Source organism: Ambystoma mexicanum, chromosome 7q (assembly GCF_040938575.1).
Source record: "Ambystoma mexicanum isolate Mex_15411 chromosome 7q, UKY_AmexF1_1, whole genome shotgun sequence".
NCBI classification, from domain to species: Eukaryota; Metazoa; Chordata; class Amphibia; order Caudata; family Ambystomatidae; genus Ambystoma; species Ambystoma mexicanum.
In genome coordinates, this window is record NC_090941.1 from 485,658,778 (window position 1) to 485,682,625 (window position 23,848).

General features: G+C 45.5%; 1 protein-coding gene across 3 annotated transcripts in view; it reads right to left on the bottom strand.

Annotated features, from left to right (window-relative positions):
- TRIM13 (tripartite motif containing 13) overlaps positions 1–23,848 on the bottom strand; it is a 510,415-nt gene that overhangs the window by 56,398 nt on the left and 430,169 nt on the right. For all 3 annotated transcript variants that reach the window (XM_069639814.1, XM_069639815.1, XM_069639816.1), the window contains one exon: positions 20,162–20,218. In XM_069639814.1, the coding sequence (XP_069495915.1) occupies positions 20,162–20,218 (57 nt within the window). The remainder of the gene's footprint in view (positions 1–20,161; positions 20,219–23,848) is intronic.

Below are 23,848 nucleotides of genomic sequence, written 5' to 3' on the forward strand. Positions count from 1 at the left end.
ATACCCGACATGTCCCAATACAATGGTCAGGCGATTACTGACCATCTCACACACACACACACCTGACTTCCATTAAGCTTTGCCACGCAGATAAAAAGCAGAGCACGAGAGCCCACTCTGAGTGAGGCAAAACACACGAGGAAACAGGAGTGCCGAGATGGCAGTTTAACGAGAGAAGAAAGACGACAAAACAGAAGGAGATTGAAAGGAGGGAAATTCCATTGACCTTTTCGACAAGGAAACATTACTTTCATGAGCCCTCAAGAATCCTGCATTGTGTGTCGGAGATACCCGGGACCCTCCTGTCAATAATCAAGGCAGGGAGAATCACCGGCCGCTGTGGTACCGTCCTTGGCTCCAAGAACAAAGCAGCGTCGGAAAAATCAACACAGTCGATGAGTTGGGGAGACCAATACAAGACCGGTCTGTGTTGAAGCCAAGGTTGCAAGCAGCAACATTTAATGGCGAGCACTGGAAAAAACATGTTAAAAAAACACGTGATAAAAGACGCAAGTAAAATTGAACTGCTGATGGGTGATTGAACTTTCAAAGCAAAATATAATACCTTTGACAGAGTGGTCCGGCACCACGTGGGTGCTCAGTCAAAGGTCTCTGTAAGGTATTGAGGTGAGAAGTGACAAAAGTGAAATTAAGAAAGAAGTTATATCGAGAAGAGAGCGAGTGATTGTCAATCAAAGTGGTCTTGCGACGGCTTGAGCATTTTTTTGGGAGTAAAGAAAGTTTGTCAAAGTGGATAAAGTTGGTCCGAGCCCAGCAGAGGGAGATCATTTGAAAGTTTTGGGTTACAGTGGGTCTGAGCACAGCGGAGAGGGACCCGGGGTGAAGTGAAAATCACGAAAGGTTTTTGTGTTAAAGTGGGCCCGGGGTGAACAGAAAGATCACCCAAGAATTTGTACATGTGAAATCCTTAGAAGAAAGGAACTTTGATATTTGTCGTGTTGCAACAGGCCTTCTGAAATAAGAGACTTTGGCACAGAAAGTCATGGTGTTGGAAGTTCTGAAATGCATCCTTGTGCTAGAGAAGCCAGACACTGTGCTAAGCTCGAATGTGCTGCCTTATCTCGTGGTGAAAACGTGGGGAAGGGAAGCCAACGGCTTACATATCATTTCTTGATCACTTTTCTTTTGCATAACATTGTTTCCCACACTATTTGTATTTAGAGATAAGGATTCGCAATAGGTTTATTAGTATAGGCCCTTTTATTTTGACAAGACTCGACTAGGACTGTGTTATTATTGGATAGTCTTAGCTTGCTCCCATCTTTAGATTCAGGATTAGATAGGCATTTTTCAAACACTATTGAAGTTTAATAAACACCCTTGAACTGTGATCACTTGTCTGTCTTACTGTTTGATACCATACCTTCCATACATCTGTGTCAACCGTGGGATGCGACTCAACTGAGATGAATTGGGGAACCCTGAAATTCCAGAAACCTAGTCATAGAGCCTCAGATCCCTCTATCGCCACGAAAGAATCCACAGGCTTTGATATCTGTAGCAGCAGAGAAGCTACTATCCTTCCAGGTAAAAGAGGAATGATTCCCACAGACTTAGTTCTAATACCGCCTCCGGGGTATTAATAAGATTGGCTCCAAAATCTGGCCTGGACGTTCAGTCTAGATGTCTTAGCGGGCGTCATAGATCCCGACTTTCGGGGAGACAAAGGATCTCCTACAGAACCAAGAAGAAACTCCTTTTGAAGTACATCGTGGGGACAAAATTGCACAAGAAATTCTTGATTGGGCTCCATTGCCAAGTTTTATAGAGGGTGAACCAGAAGAAACAGAGAGGTAACTTAGGCTTTGGGGAAGCTGGTGAACCATCTGCCACTGAGACAAAGAGGGAAGAACCCCCTACTATCCTCCCGATCTAGCCTTCGCCCAGCGAAATGAGCCAGCACTCGCAGAGACTTTCTTGCAGGAGATTCCAGAGGGGGAAGGATTAAAGAGGGGCAGTCCCTTTTTCTGCCTAAGGCAGGGATTATTGTACAGAAAGGAAACCTCCAGAGAAGGCCCAAGTAAAACTCAGTTAGTAATCCCCAAAACCCATCGGAAGATCGTACTAGAGATCACGCATTCCCATTTCACAGGGGGAGACTTCTGGACAATCTAAAACCCAGGCGCATGCATATCCATAGGATGTTTTACTGGCCAGGTATCCATACTGATATAAAGAACTTCATTCAGACATGTGAAATATGTCAGAAGACCAGTACGCATATTCCCTTGCCTGCTCCCCTCACCCGTTTACCAATAATAGAAATCCCTTTCTCCCAAATTGGGATGGAATCATTCGACAGTTGGAAACCTCAAGATTGGGTAACAAATATGTCCTTGTAATAGTTGATTACGCTACCCGATACCCAGAAGTGTTCCCCTTGCAGAACACCACAACACATTAAAAAAAATCTATTATACTTTTCCAGGATTGGATTCCCCAAGGAACTTCTAACGGATCAGGGCTCCAGTTTTATGATAAAACTCATGGGTGAAGTCAAGGAATTGCTTCATATTTCCACCTTAGGAACCTCACTTTACCATCCCCAAACAGACAGTTTAGAAGAAAGATTTCACCAAATACTGACTATGATCCTAAGAAAGTTGGTAGACAGGGATGGGAAGGACGGGGAACGCATGATTCTCTGGGCCCTATATGCAGTAAGAAAGACCCCCCAAGCATCCACCAAATTCTCTCCTTTCGAATTACTTTATGTTAGAGAACCAAGAGATGTCCTAGACATGCTCCGGGAGACCTCGGAAGAAAAAGAAGAGGCACCTATTCCCCTCTCACAAACAGCTATCTGATTGCAAGAGCATATGAAAATGGTTTGAAATCTAGTCTATACTCACATGGAAAAAGCCCAAGCACAGTCCACATACGACAAGAAGGTAAACTTAAGATCTTTTCAGTAGGACATAAAGGTATTAGTCCTCTACAAATGGCACGGGCCATATGAAGTATTAGGGCAAACAGGGACCTGTACCTATAAAATCACGCTAACTGAAAGGAAACAAAAGACCCACCTCTACCACGTAAATCTCTTGAAAAAGTGAAAAGAGTTATAAGGGGTACAAGTAAGGGTGTTGGTGTTTACTTGATGTTTGAAAATCAATAAAAAAAGTTTCACAAAAAAAAAAAAGAAAAAGAAAATACTTCCACAGCCACTGTCTCGATACTGTAGTGTTTGGTGCCAGAGGAAATAGATAAGTTTGAATTAATTCCCCAAGAACCATCTAGTCAACAACGAGAAAAAGTGAAAGCAGTTCTAGATACACCCACTTCTAAGACCAAGAGAGTCCTCAGAGCATTATGAGGGTTAATCGGTTATGATCAACCACATCTTTTCTTGATTCGGACTTCCAAAAAGGATGGAGTCCAATAGAGGTAGTCATTTTACCACAGTGAGGTGATGACAAAGATGTGGGACATTTTAGGAGTGAAAAGAAAACGCCACATTGCCTACGGCCCAGCATTGAGCAGGGGTGTGGAGAAATGAAACGAAACAATTCTGAGTATTTTGAAGAAGTTTGTGGGGCTAGTGGGACATCCGAGTGTGGCTTGACCTGGTGGCCATTCAATCTACCCCTTCTTCTGCCACCAAGATGCCTCCATTCGAATTCATGACAGGATGAAAAATTGTATTATCTAAGCATCTGCTTTACCGAATTCAGGAGCAGACATTGATAAATACCTCAACTACCCATGAGTACATAGAGAACTTGAGGGAGCATCTACAACATGATTTTGAATATGCCCAATGCAATCTGGAGAAGTCTGTTGAAAGGATGAGGATGCGTTACGACCTCAAAACAAACAAAAAAGGCGGTATGAAAATAAATAAGTGAGGTCGGTGATCGGATATATCTAAATAATTTTCAGAGAAACCAGAAGGCCTTTTTATCTTCCTGGCAAGGGGATTTTCTGGTCATCAATACACTTTCTCCGGTCGCCGATTAGCTCTGAATACCAAAAGAGGATCTGGTTAAGAAAAAATTGGTCCACATCAATCAATTGAAAAGCTGTCACCCTAGATCAGCTTTTCGAATGATTGAGGCGCCATCTGAAGTTAGGCATGAAGAAAAGTTGTCAATTTGAAAGAACAGAAAAAGGAAAATGAGTTGCCATGATAAAATGGTGTCCCTATGTGCCACTAAACCAGCCTTTCTACCCCTCGCTGTAGACGACTAACAAATTCCTTCCAGGGCCTGTGGACCAGGAAACGGGACCCCCAACAGGAAAAGAAACAAAAAACAAGACAGAGAATGGGAAGATCTAGTTGGAAAAGAAGACTCATCGTTCCTCGAGCGGAAAGTGATGGCGCCAAAAAAGACAAATTCAAGAAAACCTGAAAAAAATAAAGAATTAGGTCAACTCCCTTGTCCTCCTTTTGCTGACACAAGGAGTAAGAGCAAGGGGGGGGGGATTTGTAGGGAAATCTAACAAGAAATATGCAGAGCAAGGAGCCATGTTCAAATCCAACATGTAAGCTGCAGCCTGCACACAGTAGTTGGGAAACGTATACGCAAACAAAGAGTGCAATGTTTTGCAGACACTCAAATAAAACTATAATTGACAAGGCTCAAGATGAAAATGTCCAAATATCAGAAAGTATCCTGCAATTATCAAAATGGATAAACTGCGTTAATGGAAAATGTAACATGGAAAATGGAAGATGTAACGGCACAGACAAATTGGCTTTAAAAGTAGCAATGGGGAGAAAGCAACCTGAATCAAGCAACAGCCAGAATTGAACTCTTGACATCTGTATTCTGCTCATGCCACCTCCCCAAAAAATGATATGTGAAAATAGAACCCATGCTTCTCACAGAGATGAACTTGCAACGTTCAGCTAGAAATGCTCCATTAGATGGAAGAAAAGCACATTTTGTGTGCGGTCAATGTCAGTATGCAAATTAGGCGAATTTGCATTTTGTCTCAAAGAAATGGCACACGCTTGTGTGTCCTATGTCATAGCGTCTGCATGGAGGAGCCGGTCATTTCAATTTTAATATAAAATGTAGATGTTAGGACAGTTTTTCTAAAGTCCTACCAAGACTTCATAAAACCATACATCTGAGGTAGTACATAAGCTCCACCCATGGTGTAAGGCTACCACCTAAGAATGAGTTAGCATGGACAGAGTAGCCAGGCTTATCTTAGGAGGGAGGGCTGTTACACATTCTGAATGCAATCAGCTATTCTTGGGGAGTAAAACCAGGTTATATATACTTTTTGAATCCAGTCAGTATTTCAAAGGTAGTAGACCCTGTCAGTCATGCAGTGACACTCAGTTGTGAAATCACATAACAAACCGACTCTGTTACAAGTATTCCTTGTAACATTACTTTTTACAACTCAGTTCAGTGTTAGTAAAACAACTCATATACTTTCTCGGGGGGAGAGGGCCTTCAGCTACTCAGCAACAAGTACTAACACGCACCAACTATTTTAGAATGCACTAGTATTTAGTATTTAGCAAATCGGGGACAGTAAAACCCTATATACTTTTAAGAATGGCAAAGCACATTCAAGGGATAGTAAGAACTTAACTGCTCCTATTTCAGAGGGACAGTTACCAACCAACACTTTCACAAGTAATCAACTTTTAAATACTTGTTATACTTTTCAAGGCAGAATCCTTTTCTTATCCAGCTCTTCCCTAGTCTATTGCATGAGTTCTCTCAGAAGCAGAAGAGGCACCCTAGTAGTTATGTGCCAGATGTAGGCAGTGTGAGATAGGGTTCAGTTGCAGGAAAAGCCATTGGAAGCCTCTTCAAAACAAGTAGTTCACTTTAGAGTTAGTTAGGGTTCAGGGACTTCAGAGGAGACACCCTAGAAGGATTCCAGCAGTGGGCCTGGGTGAACTGGATGAGAGGACTCCCAATCACATGAAACACCCCAAAATCTACACAGGAAATCACACAAGGCTTAAGGTAAGTCATACGCCAGCCAACACAGTACCACAGCAGAAAAGAAGAGTTTGCAGCAGGACGTCTTCAGGATCTGCTGCCAAAAACCCTGTTGATGAATTCCTTGTCATGAAGACTGAAGACAGGACACTGGAAGGGATTTTGCAGCAGGGATCAACGGGGAATGCTCCAAGCAAGAGTTTCTTTGTGGCTGGATGCGGCTCTGTGGTTTTGGTGCCCTTTTCAGGAGCCAGGAGAAGACTGAATATCGCTGGCCGGATTCTCGTCATTTATCAGGTCCAGCACTCTGGTGAGTGGACTTTTTGGACTCAAATTCAGCCTCTGGAGTTCCAGCAGGATGACTCCAAAGTTTCAGCGCGATTTGAAATTCGGAACACTGTGCACTGCACAATTGCTCAAGGTCCCAGGGTATTGCAGCATGACGTGGGATGGCCTAAAATGCAGGTCTTCCTGAGCCCAGAGGATCTCACCAGGCTCTGCGTCATGGTCATAGTTTATGGGACACCCCAAAAGTCGATTGGAAGGAAGGGTAACAGCAGGCTCCCGTTACACAACAGGCTCTCTGTTCGCTGGAAATCACTACAGCCGTAGTTTCTTTATCTTCCTCTTCGCCTTCAGCTCCAGTGGTCGACCTTTCAGCAGCTTCCAGGTTCTGAGTTTTTATCAGGAACCACAGCACAACTTCTGCATTCTCTCCCTGCATTTTACAGAAATGGGAGGCCTAGCTGTCCAATCAGGACAGCCAGCCCCCCACTGTGAGGTGGTTCCTTTCAGGAAAGGTTGAAGACAAAAGGGCTGCTGAGCTTTGGACTCCTCCCTCACTTCAAGCCTTCTCAGACACTCTGGAGCCTGAACGGGGAATCCAAAGGATTCTCGCTGAAGACAAAACTTCCACTGAGGTCGTTCTCACCTAGAATGGCAGGGGAAGACCTCAGAAACAGCAAACACACAGGAAAAAAGAAGGAGCCTACCATTTTAGCAAAATGGTGGACCTCCTGTGCATTGCCAAGGCTGAATTAACAGCCTGCGAGTAAAAGTGACTAAAAGTCATAAAAGTAGTTGCACTGCCACCAGCCATTCTAGTAAACTTGCAATTGTAACAAAATGTTATCAGGTAAGTAAGAAAGGGGATACGTTGTATTCCCACAGCACTCTGCATAGGATGGGGTGTGCTGGCTCACTTATACAAAATGTAAAGCGGATGGAAATCCCCCTTTACTACTTGGGAACAGTAGTTCACACAAGTACAGAAAAAAGAGAAATTAACGGGGGAGCCCAAAAGGGCCACCCAGCCTGAGCCCAAAAGTTGTAGGAAACTACAACTTCAGCCATACACTATGGAGAGACATAAAACGGTCACCCATAAAAAGAGTAAAAGACTAGGTGAGAGGGGGAAAAAAAGATTCCCCTTCACATAGGGACCAGATAAAATAGTTACCAAGTCCACGCAAAATGTTCTGGGTTTGACACAGGTCAGGAAGATTTGTCATGAAAATCTTACTTAACAGTAGAATTGAGTTAAATAGAAGAACAAAAAAATCTATAATGCAGTACCCATTCATGGTATTATGATAAGTGCATCAATTGATTTGTGCCAGAAAGGAATCTGGTGAGCAAATTAGTAAAATGGTAATGTGTGGAATTGATTACCTGAAAATGTTACAATATGCAATGCAAGAAATCACTGAGATGGCGTCAGATTAAATGGGAGGGAAACTGGGTTTAGAAGTTACTCCCATCAGAATGCCTGCTTCATTATTATGCCCAATGACTACAGAGAAATGCACCTATTGTGATGTCACTTTTGGAACATTGTCCAATCACATATCAACGAGATGGGGGACAGTATACACACCTCAAAAAGGTGGGGTTACTGTTCTATATAAGATTTAACACACACTCAGGGACAGACACTGACAGACTCACTCACTCATTGACTGATGGAGAGAAAGAATTGATAACAGAAAGGAGAAGGAATAGATTGCTCTCCTTTGGACTCAGTGGTAGAATATTAGCAGAGACTGCAAATGAGGCCTAGCAGGAGTTAAAGACCCAGGCCTTCTTCAGTGGAAGAGACAACAGATGGAGGAAAACTGATCCCATCTTGCTGACTAATGCCCACCTGCTCCTACAGGGGGGTAATTGAATCAATTCTTAAGAGGGTGCCCACCTGTCTGTTACAAAACAGAAAGAATTAATTTGCGAGTATGATCTAAATGGGAAATAATCCTGAGGCGAGTGATCTCATAAGAGGTATTGGATTAAATCATGGCCCCGTTATTTAAGTACTGAGGCGTGGAGTATAGAAACTGACTGTACATCCTGGGAAATAAGTAAATATTTAATAAGCGTATGTGTTTCTGGAATTATAGATCATTGAAACAGTACATATGGTCTGTATACAGGAAGATCCTGACTCCTTTTCTTTGCAATGTACAAGTACAGATGAGCATAGGACATCTCACTGTGTGCTTATCTACACAAACAAAGTAATTAAAGTCACTTCCTGGATACGCCATCGAGCAGAATACCGTTGTTAAAGCCAAGTTGTTCCAGACAAAAGGGAGAGGGTGATTATTGGCTACCCATTTTCTCGCTGTTTAAGGTATCCATTTGAAAGTGAGAACTAGAGTCACTTACCAACTGGTAACGTTCTTTCGATTGGATGTTCCTCCAACGTATTCCACATCTTTGACATGTAATGTCCACAGCTGTGTACTTCAGAAACTTTTTCGGCAGAGGGCGTCCTGCGTCGATGGCGTCGGGTCGATGTCCCTCGAAGGCCTCCGTCGAGGGCGACGTCACCGGATGTTATAAATAAAACGCACAGCGCCCGTAGCCTCAATTAATGTGTTTCCCCCCCATAACGTGTGGCACCAATACAATGCCTGCTTGACTGCACATAGCATTGCGGAAACGTAAGCTGCAATCGCATAGGAAATTCTCCAGAGGGGCAGGCTGGGAGAGAGATGTGGAATACGTTGGAGGAACATCTAATCGAAAGAACGTTACCAGTTGCAGAAAATGGAGGAGGGAAAAGAATTTAGAGTACCCAATCAGATGGCGGAAAAAGAACTGCCTTACCAAAGGCCATATTATGACCATGGATGGTATCCAGGGAATAATGTTCAACAAAGGAGTGGATAGAAGCCCATGGGGCTGCATCACAAATATACCTAATAGGAACTCCCCGTTGTAGGGCTGTGGAAGTAGCCATGCCCCTAGTGGAATGAGCTCGCAACCCTTCAGGAGGGTCCTTTCCCGCCCATCGGTAGCATTCAGTAATAGTGAGGATAATCCACCTGGACAAGGTCTGTTTTGTAACAGCCTGGCACAATCGGTGTCCAGCATATCCCACAAAGAGTTGATCGTCCACTCTGACCCTGAACATCCTAGAAATATAAAAGGTCAAAGCTCTCCTAGGGTCCAACCTATGGAGTCGCTCCTCTTCCTTACCAGGATGAGGAGGAGGATAGAAAGAAGGAAGAATCACTTTCTGGCTCAAATGAAATTCAGAAGCTACCTTAAGTAGAAAGGAAGGACGTACCCTCAGTTCAACCCTGTCCTTGTGGAACACAGTAATGGGCGGCTTAGATGAAAGTACCTGCAATTCACTCACCCTGCGAGCGGAAGTAACCGCAACCAAGAACACTGTCTTGAAGGACAAGAGTGCAAAAGGTTCAAACGGAGCACCAATTAGAAATTTCAAAACCAAATTCAAATCCCAAACCAGCACCTGGAAAGGGGACGGCGGGAACACATTAGTCAGTCCTTTAAGAAATTGAAAAATTAAAGGAATCTTAAAGTAAGAGCATTCTTCAGATGAGCGCTAAAATATAGAGAGCGGCGCCAGGTGACCTTTAATGGTACCTTTAATGGTACCTACTTGAAGGCCCCTGTGGCCCAAAGAAAGTAAGAAAGACAAAACCACAGGAATGGAACACTGAAAAGGATCAACATTTTGTCCTCTGCACCAGTTGCAAAACTTACGCTAACGGTACAGGGATTTTGTCGCTGGCCTTCTGGCCGAAAGCAACACCTCCATCACATCATCTGGGAGGTCCCAATCCTTATATCTCAACCTTTCAGATACCAAGCATGAAGGTTGAGAGTCCTGACCTCTGGATGGGGAACCTGACCCCTCCACCCCCTCGCGAGAGCAGATCCTCTCGGTAGGGAAGACGGCGTGGAGGGCAGATGGACATTTCCAGAAGGTCCGGGTACCATGCTATCCTGGCCCCCTCCCTCTTCCCGCCGCACAGACTGCAGAAAAGCCTTCAGGGCTAGCCTGATGGCCCTCACCTCTAACAGGTTGATGTGGAGTCTGGACTCCGACAGAGACCAACGACCGCTGGCGGTCAAGTCGTCTGCATGAGCGCCCCCATCCTGTGAGGGAAGCGCCCATCACTACAGTCAGTTCCGGCCATGGTTGCCAAAACGGCTCCCCCTTCATCAGGTTCCCTTTGTTGGCCCACCACAGAAGATCCTGTGAGACCGAGAGTGGAATCTGAACGGGATCCAACATCTTGCCTGAGAACTGCAACCACTGCATCTTGAGGACCAATTGCAGGGATCTCATCCTCAGCCTGACCTCTGGCACCAGAAAAATGCAGGTAGCCATGAGGCTGAGTAACCTTAAGAATTCGAAAGCCGGGAGACTCTGGGCATGTTGAAACCTGTCCACCATCTACACAATGGAAGGCGAGCACTTCCCCAAGGACGTGTCCAACACAGCCCTGATGTACTGGACCTGTTGGGAAATTGTCAGATGCGACTTCTTGAAATTGAGGGAGAAGCCCAGCCTGTGGAGGGAGCGGCAGGTGAGACCCAGGTGATCCAATGCTTGCGCGGAAAAACACGCACGGATAAGCCAGTCGTCCAGGTAGGGGTAGACGTGAATCCCCCCGCCGCCCCCCCTCGCCTGAGAGGCACTGTCACCACCACCATTAGCTTGGGGAAGACACTCGGGCGGAGGTCAATCCGAATGGCAGGACCCGAAACTTAAAGTGCGAGTCGCTAGCCGCAAACCTCAGGTACTTTCTGTGCTTGGGATGAATCGGCACATGAAAGTAAGCATCCTGTAGGTCCTGAGACACCAACCAATCCTGAAGTTGAAGAGCCTGGAGGACTTGAGAAAGAGTGACCATCCTCAACTTGTCCTTCCTGAGAAGTTTGTTCAACCAACGCAAGTCCAGAAGGGGTCTCAATCCCCAGTCTTTCTTTGGAATAAAAATATAAGGGGAATACCATCCCTTGTTCCTCTCCGCTACAGGTACCAGTTCTATAGCACCTTTCTCTAGCAGGGTCAAGATTTCCTGCACAAAGAGCAGATCCGGAAGCTTCAAAGAGAGATTCCCCGGTGGATTGTCGTGTGGCCGCTTTAGGAAGGGAAGGCAGTTTGTTTATTTATATTGCGCGCCAGACCCGCAGGTATAAGGGCGCAGGAGCAGCAAGGTTATTCTCAGCTTGGTTACAGTGCTGTACAGTAATTACAGAGTGAGCATAGGTACAACAGCTACGGCAGTGATAAACAGTTACAAATGTACATATTCACAGGTATACATCGGGTAGGCAGGTAAGTTATTGGCTGATGTCCTTTATCGTAGTTACGACAGGGATAAACAGTTTACAAATATACATATTTCCAGGTATACATAGGGAAGGCAGCCGAGTTATTGGTCATTGTCCTTTATCCACTGAATGTAGTTGCATCTAAAGTGAGGGTAAGTTTGCAGTGCCCTTAAAGACAGTGGCAGGGAGTTCCAGTGTTGGGCTGCTTTCACCTGAAAGCTTTTGCCACCTGTTTTTGGTTTGTTTGAACCTGGGAACTAGGAGTAGGTTGGCATTGGCGGTTCTGGTAGGTCGGTTGGGGGGTGTATCTTTTTATTCTGTCTACCAAGTAGCAGGGGGCTGCATTTTTGAGGCATTTATGAGTTAAGGAGGCTACTTTGAGCAGGATTTTGTCAGTGGTGGTGAGCCAGTTATGGGCTCTCCTCATGTTGGAAATGTGTGCTCTCTTGGGAATCCTAAGTGCTGCTCTGAGAGCATTGTTTTGCAGAATCTGGATTTTGTTTGTAACATATTTGTTGGCTCCTACGTAAAGGGCGTTACAATAGTCCAATTCTGATAGTATAAGGGCTCTAGCTAAGGTACTACAGCTCTGGGTGGAAAGGAAAGGGTTTGGCTTCTCTTATTAGTTTGCAAGTGTGGGCTGTGGAGGAGGCCATAGAACTAACCTGTTTGCGGAAGTAGAGGGAGGAGTCTAGGTAAATTCCTAAGGTTTTAACTTCCTTGGCTACCTTGATAGAGTTGCCATCTATGATGAAGTTGGTGTAGTTATGATCCAATTTGTTTAGGTTAGGGGTAGAACCGAGGATAATGAGTTTGGTCTTGTCATCATTCAGGCATAGACTGTGGGAGGCCATCCATGCCTGGATGATGAGGTACACCCTGTTCACCAAGGCCAAATCCTTATTGTAATCTCCCGTCAACGGGATGAGGATATGGGTCTCGTCGGCGTAATTAGTGTAGGTGATACCCAGACCATCAAGATCAAACAGGGGCTTCGTGAACACGTTGTACAATGTGGGGGAGACGCATGATCCCTGGGGGACCCCGCAGTTGATTGGGATAGGGTCAGCGGATGCTGAGGTAGCGAAGACACGCATAGACCTGTTCAGGAAGGATTCAATCCAACCTATAGCTTCTTGGGAGAAATGGGCTGAATTTTATGATCTACTAAATCAAATGCTGCAGAGAGATCAAGAAGAAGTAGTAAGCAGTTTTCCAGTTATCTCTAAGGGTATCGATTTGAGCTTTGAAATCGATGAGGGCAGTCTCTGTCCCGTGTTGGGGTCTGAAACCCGATTGCTGGATTCCCAGGAGATGGTTTAATTCAAGGTATTGTTGTATTTGTAGGTAAGCTGTCTTGTCTAATATTTTGAGTAGGAAGGGGGCAGTTGTGATGGGTCTGTAGTTAGTTGGTATAGATGTGTCTAGGGAGGGTTTTTTGAGTAAAGGGAGAACCGAGGACTCTAAGATTTTTGGGGACAATGTTTGATGAGACAGAGGCGTTAATGAGTTTGGTGATGAATGGTGAGAGGTCTCTTTCCGCGTCCTTAATGATTTGAGGGGCAAGGGTCGCCTTGGCAGTTAGAAGGTTTGAGGCCGAGGATCATTTTTTCCACTTCTAAAGTGGAGACTTTAGAGAAGCTGAAGCGGGAGAGTGGGTTGGGTATAGGGTTGGGGGGGGGGTGTTGGTAGAGTTTGTGGAGTTGGTTAGGGATTCTTTTTTGTTTTTAATTTTGATTTGTAGGCCTGTGACTTTGTTGTAGAGGGCACTTTGGACATTGGTGCACCATTGTTTATCTTTCACGCATGTGTCTGGGACAGGGACTGGTGTTTCCAGCTCTTTGATGATGGTAAACAGTTCTTTGGTGCTAGAATTGGCTTGTGATATTCTCTGGTTATAAGATTCTTGTTTTGCGATTATGATTTCTTTTTTGTATGTGGCTGCTATTTTATTGAGGATCAACTTATTGTTGTCTGTGGGAGATTGTCTCCAAGCTAGTTCCTTTTTACGTTTCTCTGATCTGAGAGCTTTTAAGTGGGTAGAGAACCACGTGTTCAGGTGTTTTTTTGGTTTGCTTTTTCTCCGTTTTAGCAGAGCAATGGCGTCTAGTGCTGATCGCATGATTTTGTTGTAACCTTCTACGAGGTGGTGAGGATTGGAAGTTACTAAGAGTTGGTTCAGGGTCGGGAGAATAAGGGGGATACGTTTTTCCGCTGTAATGTTCTTCTTGTTTCTAATAGGGATGATGTGGCTAGTGGGTTTTTGGAGATGGGGCTTGAGGCTTCATGGGCGAAGGTAAGGAGATGGTGGTCGGACCATGGTTGGGGGGAGATGGCGATGATGGAAGCACACAGTTATGGTCTGCGACCCAGTCAAGGGTTCTCCCTTTGTTGTCGGTAGGGGTGGACACTCTTTGGGTAAAGCCTAATTCTGACAAGGTATTGTCGATGAGGGTAGCCTAGGGGTCTTTAGGGTCATTAAGGCCTAGGATCAAATCTCCTAAAATGAGGCTCTGTGAAGTGTTCTTCAGGTTGTTAGTAAGGATGGTAGTGAGGTCTTCCTCAAAAGAGCCTAAAGGCCCAGAAGGTCTGTAAAATAAGTGAATGGTGATGGTTTGGGAGTTGGCAGTAGGCAGTTTAGCTGAGAGAGATTTGCAAGATGTGAGGTTATCTGTGGTGGCAAGTCTAATGTTGAAGTGTGTTTTGGCAATTATGGCGAGACCTCTGCCTCTAGATTCAGTTCCGTCCGCTCGGAGGATAGTATAGTCATCGGGGATAGCCAACGAGAGAGCTGGGCCAGTGGCTGCATGGAGCCAGGACTCAATGATAGCTAGGAAGTCTAGTTTTTCTTCTAGAATGAGGTCTGCTATATCTGTGGCATGGGCTACTACAGAGCGCGCATTCATTAAGGTGCCTCTAATGGGCGGGTGATATTTTTCGTCTGGGTAGGTATGGCTGTGTTGGGAGGCTTATACTTGGTTGAAGTATTAGTTAGGATATGTTTAGGTCTGTTCATGGGACGGTTGGTGGGAGTGACTGTGTGCATAAGTGGGGTCCGGTTAGTTAGGTTGGACTGGGTGGAATCCCTGGCACGAGGTTCATGTAGTTTGGGTAGCCTGGCCCGTATTCTGATATTTCTGGTAGATGGGCTACAAGGCGTGGACAGGTGGGGCAGAGTGGGTATGATGGTGAGTGTAGGTGGTAGAGGGTCGGCATAAGACATGATGGTAGGAAGAGTGGAGCCTATGGAGGCAACGCTAAAGGTGATGCTTGAGTCTCTGGATGAGTAGATAAGGTAGTAAATTACTCTCAGCAGTACTGAGAAGATGCCTGGTAAGTACATTCTGTTGGGTGTAGGTTGTACTAACGAGTCTGGATGGCAAAATGTGATAAATGTCAGGGAAGATAGATGTTAAATGCAATACTCAAATGGCAAGGCAAATAGAGACTATATGCAACTATCAGATGGCAGGCAGATAGATATTAAATACAACAATCAAATGGCAAGGCAAATAGAGGCTAAATGCAACTATCAAATGGCAGGGCAAATAGACTAAGTGCAAAGGGAGTAGGCGTCACGCTGACCCTGCAGTGCTGTAGCTGCTCGGCGGTCGTCGTGTGGCGCTGCTCCTGCAGCCCTGGAAGGTAGGGGGTCTCCTGCCCAGGTGAGGGTCCATTGTAGATGTGGGCGATTGTATCCAGCACCCACGCATCCGAAGTAATGGCTCGCCACTCTTCGAGATGCTGAGACAGTCTGCCCCCAACCGGCGAACCATGGGATATGGCCTCATGACTGTTTTGGAGCAGCTGAGGCAGTGCCTGAAGGCAAAGAGTCAGCTGCCTCAGCACCTCTATTTCCCCCACCTCCACAGGTACTTTTATGCTGACCCCTTTGACTGGCAGCCTCTCTCGTTCTACCAAAGGAGGAGTAGAAACGAAAAGAACCTCCCCTCCACTGCTGTCCCTAGGACAAAAAGAAAGAGAAAAGCCCAGGCTGACTACCCCTCTCTCTTTGGTCTGTCAAAGAACACAGGGAAGGGATGCACTAAAACCTGCTTAATAATAGAGCAGAAAACTACACCTGTTGGGTGAAACGTTAATTAAGACTGGATACTTAATTACAAAAGTAGAAATTTCTTTTAATATTTTCTTTGTTTAAAAAATTGTTAATAAAAACAGACAGTTACAAATTACAACATGCATTCGTCAACAGTTACATATCAATCCATAAATTGTATGAGTCCAGGGTGCTACAGTTATGTATTTCAAGCATAGTTGTCAATTTCAATATGCGAGACACCAGAAAAAACACAATTAGGTTTTCCTATAGTCCACATATGTTTCGGCCTTTTTGAAATACCAATGTGGTGAGTGCTGGTCAATGAAATAATTATACGGCCATCTTCAGGACGGTCTTGCTTATTGAGAAACTTAGTTTCTTGCCCCTTGAGCATGTGGAGTGTCACATCTGTGGTCGACAATGATGGAGCCGGAACCGAATAGCACCTCTATGTAGGTGGGGGCCTCAGCGAAGCAATTATTTCAGAAGAGGAAGAAAAAGTGGATAGCTATATGAATTCAAGCTTTGTCCTGTGGTATTCATCTGTAGTAATGCCAAACATCTCATGTCTCATGAAAGCGTCTACAGCGCGGACCGAGCGACCCCAGCGCGGAACATATTGCCTATACCAACAGACATGAGATGTTTGACATTACCACAGATGAATACCACAGGACAAAGCTTGAATTCATATAGCTATCCACTTTTTCTTCCTCTTCTGAAATAATTGCTCCGCTGAGGCCCCCACCTACATAGAGGTGCTATTCGGTTCCGGCTCCTGGCATCCAAATAACGGTTCCAGAAGCCCCCACTCCATGGTCTTCAATCATCATTGTCGACCACAGATGTGACACTCCACATGCTCAAGGGGCAAGAAACTAAGTTTCTCAATAAGCAAGACCGTCCTGAAGATGGCCGTATAATTATTTCATTGACCAGCGCTCACCACGTTGGCATTTCAAAAAGGCCGAAACATATGTCGACTATAGGAAAACCCAATTGTGTTTTTTCTGGTGTCACGCATATTAAAATTGACAACTATGCTTAAAATACATGTTAACTGTAGCACCTTGGACTCATACAATTTATGGATTGATATGTAACTGTTGATGAATGCATGTTGTAATTTGTAACTGTCTGTTTTTATTAACAATTTTTTAAACAAAGAAAATATTAAAAGAAATTTCTACTTTTGTAATTAAGTATCCAGTCTTAATTAACCTTTCACCCAACAGGTGTAGTTTTCTGCTCTATTATTAAGCAGGTTTTAGTGCATCCCTTCCCTGTGTTCTTTGACAGACCAAAGTGAGAGGGGTAGTCAGTCTGGGCTTTTCTCTTTCTCTTTAAAATCTCCCTTCCTCCATCCTTGACCCCCCCCCCCCCCGACAACAAAAAACTTTGGGAGTACCCATCCTTATAAGTATCCCTAGGACAAAAAGGCAGAGGTTGATGCACAGCTGCGCGCAAAGATTTAGCAGCAGCTTTTGAGTTCTGCAACCTCTCAAGGCTCTCGTCAGCCTTGATGCCAAACAAATGCGCACCATCAAAGGGCATGTTCAAAAGACGGCTTTGCACATCCAGAGCAAAACCCGACTCCCGCAACCACGTAAATCTGCGTATGATGGTGCTCGCAGCCATGGACCGGCTAACAAACCCGACTGAAGGGATTCACACGTGGCATCCTTGCCATCTTGCACGAGCAAGGACCCATCCCTTTCTTCCCCTTCGGGACTATGCTCCGCCGCTAGAGAAATACAATTCCACAGAGTGTGTGAAAACCTTGCCAAGGCACAAGTGGAGTTGGCAGACTTCAACGCCATACTCCCCACAGAAAACACCTTGCGTGCCCAACCGTCAAAGCGTTTGTCATCTCTGTCAGGATGGATGGTAGGGTACGTCGCCTGCCTCGAGGTGGCCGTAGCCGCCTGAACCACCAAACTCTCGGGAGCGGGGTGAGACGAAAGGTAGCTGGGGTCGCTACCAGAAGGGCAGTATTTTTTGGTTAACGATTTGTTAACAGCCGGAAGAGATTCCGGTGACTGCCAAGCAGCCGCCACACCGGACCAGCCCAGATACTCCGTGACCCTAGCCATGAGCCTCCTGTTGGACGACTCAGCCGGAGTCCCAGGCTCAGGCCTGCCAAATTATACTTCCGGAGAAGTGTCCAAACCACTGGCATCATGAAGAGTTTGCCTCAACTCATCCAATTGACTGTCCCCAGAAAAGACAGGAGCCACATCTGGCTCAACAGAGTCCATATCAAAGTCTGACCTTTCCTCCTCCTCATATATGTCATCCAAAGGGAGGGAAAAGCGCTTCCTCGGGACAGAAGAGGGTCTGGAGTCCACCACAGGCCTCACAGACTTCTAAGGAGCCTTCCTTGGAGGATCTACAGTATCGGAGATCTCCAACTGTAAATTTCGGCCAAAAAGCCCCGAAGGCGTTGAGGGTGCCAAAGGCTTCCGTGTGGACGTCGACAACAGCGCCGAGGGCTGGAATGAAGGCAAAGCTTCGACGTTGGTATCCGACGGACACAGCGACGATGGAGTCGACGCGGACCTTGAACTCTTACCCCGTTTCTGCTGTCTCGCTGGAGACGAGGACCAAGACCTGGAAGCACGTCTCTTGCAACTATCCTGAGCCTTGTCCGAACGGCACCTCGAAGATTCCCGATGAGCATCGCGTCGAGGACCCGAGTCGGAAGGCGTGCAAGCCATGGTACGAGACCGTTCCTTGCCTGCTTCATTAGAAGGCGCGAACGTAACTGTGCCCTGCGATTGAAAAATCGCCAACATCTGCTCTCGAAAGGCAGCCCATTCCTCCCGAGTTGAGGACTTTGTTGGGAAAGCCACTTTCCTCGTGGCTCCATCCTCTGAGCAGGACGGGGAAGGCGACCGCTGACGGCGCTTCCTAGAATGCAGAGACGAGGAGAACGAATGGCAGGAACCACTCCAGGACAGAGAACCCCAGTACTCCTCCCGACGCGGAGAGTCATCCCTCGAATCGTCGGTAGACATCCCCTTCGACTTCGATTTGCGGGACTTACTGGGCTCAGAACCCCTACCTACCTCAAGCTTCCCCTTACGCTCCCGCAAGGCCTTAGCAGTCAGCATCAGTGTCGTGACTCTCACCCAAGCATCACAAACAAATGCAATGTGGGTCGGTAATCTAAATTTTTGACTTGCAGTCCCGACAAGTCTTGAAGCCAGATGCAGAGTCAGAGGGGTTGAAGAAGAAGACATATTCACAAGGAATACACAAGGCACGCCAAGTCTTGGAGGCAAACACGTTCGCGGAAAAAGCTGAACTGAGGCTACAGACGCCATGTGTACTATTTATAACATCCGGGGACATCGCCCTCGACGCCGGCCTTCAAGGGACATCGACCCAACGCCATAGACACAGGACGCCCTCTGCCGAAAAAGTTTCCAAAGTACATAGCTGTGGACATTAAATGTCAAAGATGTGGAATACGTTGGAGGACACAATCCATTCGAATGTACGCTTTTACACGATAATTAAATAGAAACATCATGGAAAATAGAAACATCATGGAAAATAGAAACATCATGGAAAATAGAAACATCATGGAAGGAAATCTAGCTTACGTACATGTTAAACATACTTTCCTTTATACAAGCCACCTACATACATGAAGGTCTAGTACTCTGTTGTAATGGAGTATAAAATCCAGTTGAAATTCGGACATGTCTACTGAGTAATGGGGGTGGTATTTTGAATAAAGGGTAAGTAGTGAGAATTGGGTAGGCAGGAATATTTTAAACTAATTTGTTGTTTTTAACAAATGGAAGATTCCTCCTGGACTCTCATGCATTCAATCCATGGTGCCTGCGTGCTCAGGGTGAATTAAACGCATAGATAGCTATGGTGATGGTGTGTTACAAAAGTCTCTAGCTCAATAACGGTAGCATTAGAAACTCAAGTGACTAGTGTGTTGATTATTTCTTATCATTGGCCTTTTATGAATAAAGAATTGGCTTATCTTTAATAAGATTCAATAATTTCTATTTTGTTAATAAAAACACCTTCCGTGCAACCCTGCCCGTTTCTTGTCCCGAAGGGGAGGGAAGCTGTAAGGCATCAAAGTTATTAAATTGTGAGTACCAGCTTCATAAAAAGAACTTGATTAAACAAAGGAAAATTCTACATGCCTGGTTTGGGGTGGGTGGAAAGTTCCCCTGAATTCGAGTCTCCTGATTAAAACATCCTACAATGCTGGTGAGGAGACGAAGCCTATTCAGGAACTGTTGCAGCAAGCAAGGTACAGCACTGCTGCTTCAAGTATGGTGCTTAAGAGTCAGACTGAGGGACACAACAAATGCATGCTATTCTCTGGTACAATGTCACTGAATATACTGCACTTCAAATGAATAATAATATGCAAGATTTAAGAAGGATATGGATACCCTGAGGTGCTTCCACTGATACACCTAATCTTTCTAGACAGCTCACTTGCACCCAGGCCTGTAATCAATCTTGGATTCATTTTCCTAGCTACATCTGCAGATTAAAAAAAATACATTTTCTCTGAATTGTTACATGGGGAGTGCCTTACCTCTCTTATGGCAGGGATTGCATCTGGTCTTTTTAGAAGGCGTACTCTTCCCTTAACCTGTATAGTCAAACAGATGAGTTTATATTGGTAGGGTTTCAGGCAAAAAAATCATTTAAAAAAAATTAAAAAAACACCAAATGCTTGTTTAACATAATTATCCATTTTCCTTGACTCATGCCATGAAATCCTTATGTAAATGATGCCATTGTTATATAGGGACAAACCCAACATCGCGCTCTGTAACACCTGTGTATGAGCGCAATATAAATAAATTATCAATTCAATACGCAAAAACAACAAAATTCAAGGGTAAAAATGTTAAGTTGCAAGCTCTAGCCAGGCATGAAAAGTAATTTGCCCCTTAATACTCCAATTCTAGGTGTGGTCCCCTCTAGCACTGTTTCAGCTCCGAGTGCTTCTCTACTACAGGTGTGTTCCAGTTCTGGTTGTTTTCTTCCCACTTCCGATTCCTCCAATTCTAAGTCTTCCTTCCCCAGCACAGTGTCCTGGTTGTAGGGGTCCCCATACTGCTCTAGTGCTTCAAGTCTAAGTGTTCAACCGTTTTTTCCCACCTCTGGGTGTTTCTGAAAATTGCTGTTTCTCCAATTCTAGGCGCCTCCCCTTTGTGTTCCAGTTCTAGGTGCTCCCCCACCACTGCTGGGTTTCGGTTCCAGGCTCTCCCTCGCATTGCACCTGTGCTACAAGTCAAACAACTCCAGAACTAAGGCCCCCGCTAGTACAGGGCCCCAATCTTAGGTGCTCCACCATCACAGCTGTGCCTCCACTCTAGGGGCTATAGGGGGAATCTAGCAGAAAAGTAGAAAAGCAGTAGTAAACTGCCAGCTGGCTAATAGTCCGATGAGTGCAGACTTTACAGACAGTCCAAAGAAGTCCACCATAGCGCGCATTCAGAAACCACCTTCTAGCCCTGACCCGTTAGGAGCTTTCTCCCAACCCACTTTGCAAGCCAACATACCCCGAACAAGCCACACTCATCCTCCCCCCTCTCCACCCCACAATAACTACAGACAACAGAAACCACCAAGGAAACCACGACTAAAAAGGATCCTCAAAAATAAACAAACAAAAAAAAGACAACAACCACCCCAACAAAAACTCGGAAAAAGTGTCAGAGGTGGGAAAGGGCCCCTATGACCCAAAACACAATAACAAACTCCCCAACAAAAAAAATAATAGAGTACTCAAAGAGAACAGAATAGGTTATGCCACAGAACATAACGACACGAGAGAAAACAGGAAGAAAGGATAAACGAAATGGAACCAAACCAGGCCACCGCACCAGCAAATACCAACACAGCAATGGTGCACACACCCATAGGAGTGACAGAAAAAGGAACACACTCAAAAATAAGACAGAAATCAATATACTCAGCACCATACCTTGCTACGGACCACTTGCCAGAGAAGTATACGACCACCAGAAAATGTTAGACTTGCCGGCAGGACACGAGGTCCGCACAGGAAAAAGGCAGAAACATATGAAAGGAGAAAGATGGCAAACTACACCTTCACCCCATTCATCACCAGAACCCAAGGGGACTTACAGCAACGGCAACTAGATACTGAAGAGAAGCCAGAAGAAATGATGGACCCAATACGAAACCTAGCTGATCTACTCAATGACGAATCCGACCTAACACATCCCACATCCTGAGAATAGTAAGGACACTCCGCAACAAGGCCACACCCAGATGAGTGCAAGAACAAAGCAGGACACTATTAGGGAGAAAAATGCACAGCAACCTAATCAACGCAACAAGATTGATGTCCAAACACGCTACAGAGATCTAAGATCTACTCAACGACAGTGGAATTGACATGCCATTCATCACAGAAACCTGACTAGATGACAACTACAAAGTCGCACTACACAGCTGTCTACCCGACAACTTGCAAACAGATAAAAAGAAAAGAATAAAAGAGGAGGAGGACTGGCAGTAGCCTATAAAGAACACCTTAAAAGATAAAAACAACTGCCTCGCTGAACATCCCAAACTGCGAAATCCCTCATCGGACTCAAAAACAAACCTCACATTTATACTCTTCTATAGACCACCGAAACTTCATAGACACCTTCATAGAAGCCACCACAAACCTGGCCATCAAACGTGAGGACCTAATCATCCTTGAGGACTTCAACATACGGTTCAAAGAGGAAAACGCAAACTCGCAGAAATCACTAACTAAGCAGCTTGAGACAATGAGACTGTGACAGATGGTGAAAGGAGCAACACACTCGGCAGGACACACTCTTGACACAATCTTCGTCATAAAAAAAACTGATCTCAACTGCGCAACCAATACAAATACTATGAAGCGACCATCTTATTATATCATACGCGATACAACTACCATCAAAACCATCCAAACAGCCACAAAAGTACTCCCCGATCTGGAAAAGAAATTGGAATACTGTCAAAGACAGCAACTTGGAAGAACAACTAGAATCCTCAAAACCATCGATTGCAACCTTGGAAGCAACTGACCTAAACAAAAAGGCGGACCTAATCCAGAAGTGATTGCCGAAACTATTAACAGTATCGCACCAGAAAAACCCCTCACCACATCACGAAAGAAAGCAGTGGGGAGATGGTTCCCACCTCAACACAATGAAAAAAAAAACGGAAACTAGAACAAGAATGGAGGAAAACTACGACCAAGTCAAAAATGTAGCAAAAATCAGTAATAAATAAAGACAATAAATAAAAAGTGCAGCCAGCTGGTGGCAAGCGCAAGGGTAAGTGCAGACTTCAGGTGTCAAGTGCTGGTGGGGGCTGTAGTGATACATAGACAGGCCCAAGTTCAAGGGGTGCCAAGGGGCAGTGCAGATGTGCAACTGGCGGGGAGGGGACCTGGGCCCAAAATCAGAGGGTAGCCAGATAACCAGTGCAGTTTCAGTTTCAGCCAGGAGATCAGCAGGGGAGGAGAGAAAGCAGAAGCAAAGAGGAAGGTCTTGGGGTGCTTCTGGAACTGGAGATGGTTCTCCTCAAGTTTCAGAGAGGCATGGAGGCTGTTCCAGAGGGAGGCCCCAGCAGAAGAAAGATCTACCACCAACCCGCTGCTTGGAGAAGCGACTGACCCCGAGGGAGTTGGGAGGCGGATGAGCGAAGAGCTCGAGAAGAAAGATATTTAGGAAGAGAGAGTAGAAGGTATTGAGGCCCCAGGTCACAGAAGGCCTTCTGGACAATGCAGAGGGTTTTGAACTTAATCCTCGCTGCCACTGGGAGCCAGTGCAGAAATGTCTGTCCTGGAGAGATACGATCCCTGGGCTTGAGGCCAAGGACAAGTCTCGCAGCCCTGTTTTGGATGAGTTGCAGAGGGCCGAGTAGAGGCAGGCAGATTTAGAAAGATACTGTTGCAGTAGTCCAGCCTAGAGAGAACCAGAGCTCTGGAGACAGTGAGCTTCTGGGGGAAGGAGAGGAAGGGAAGAATACATCTGAGGAGGTGCAGCTGGTAGTGTGACTTCTTAGAGACGTCAGAGATGTGAGGAGAGAAGGAAAGTGAGGAGTCGAAGATGACCCCGAGGTGTTTAGCCTCACAGGTGGGAGCAGGAAGAGGGCCAAGAGAGACCGGTCAGAGAGTGACAGGAAAGGAGGGAGCAGGTATGCTGATGAGGCGAATCTCTGTCTTACTGGTATTAAGGCAGAGATCATTGGCGGCACACCA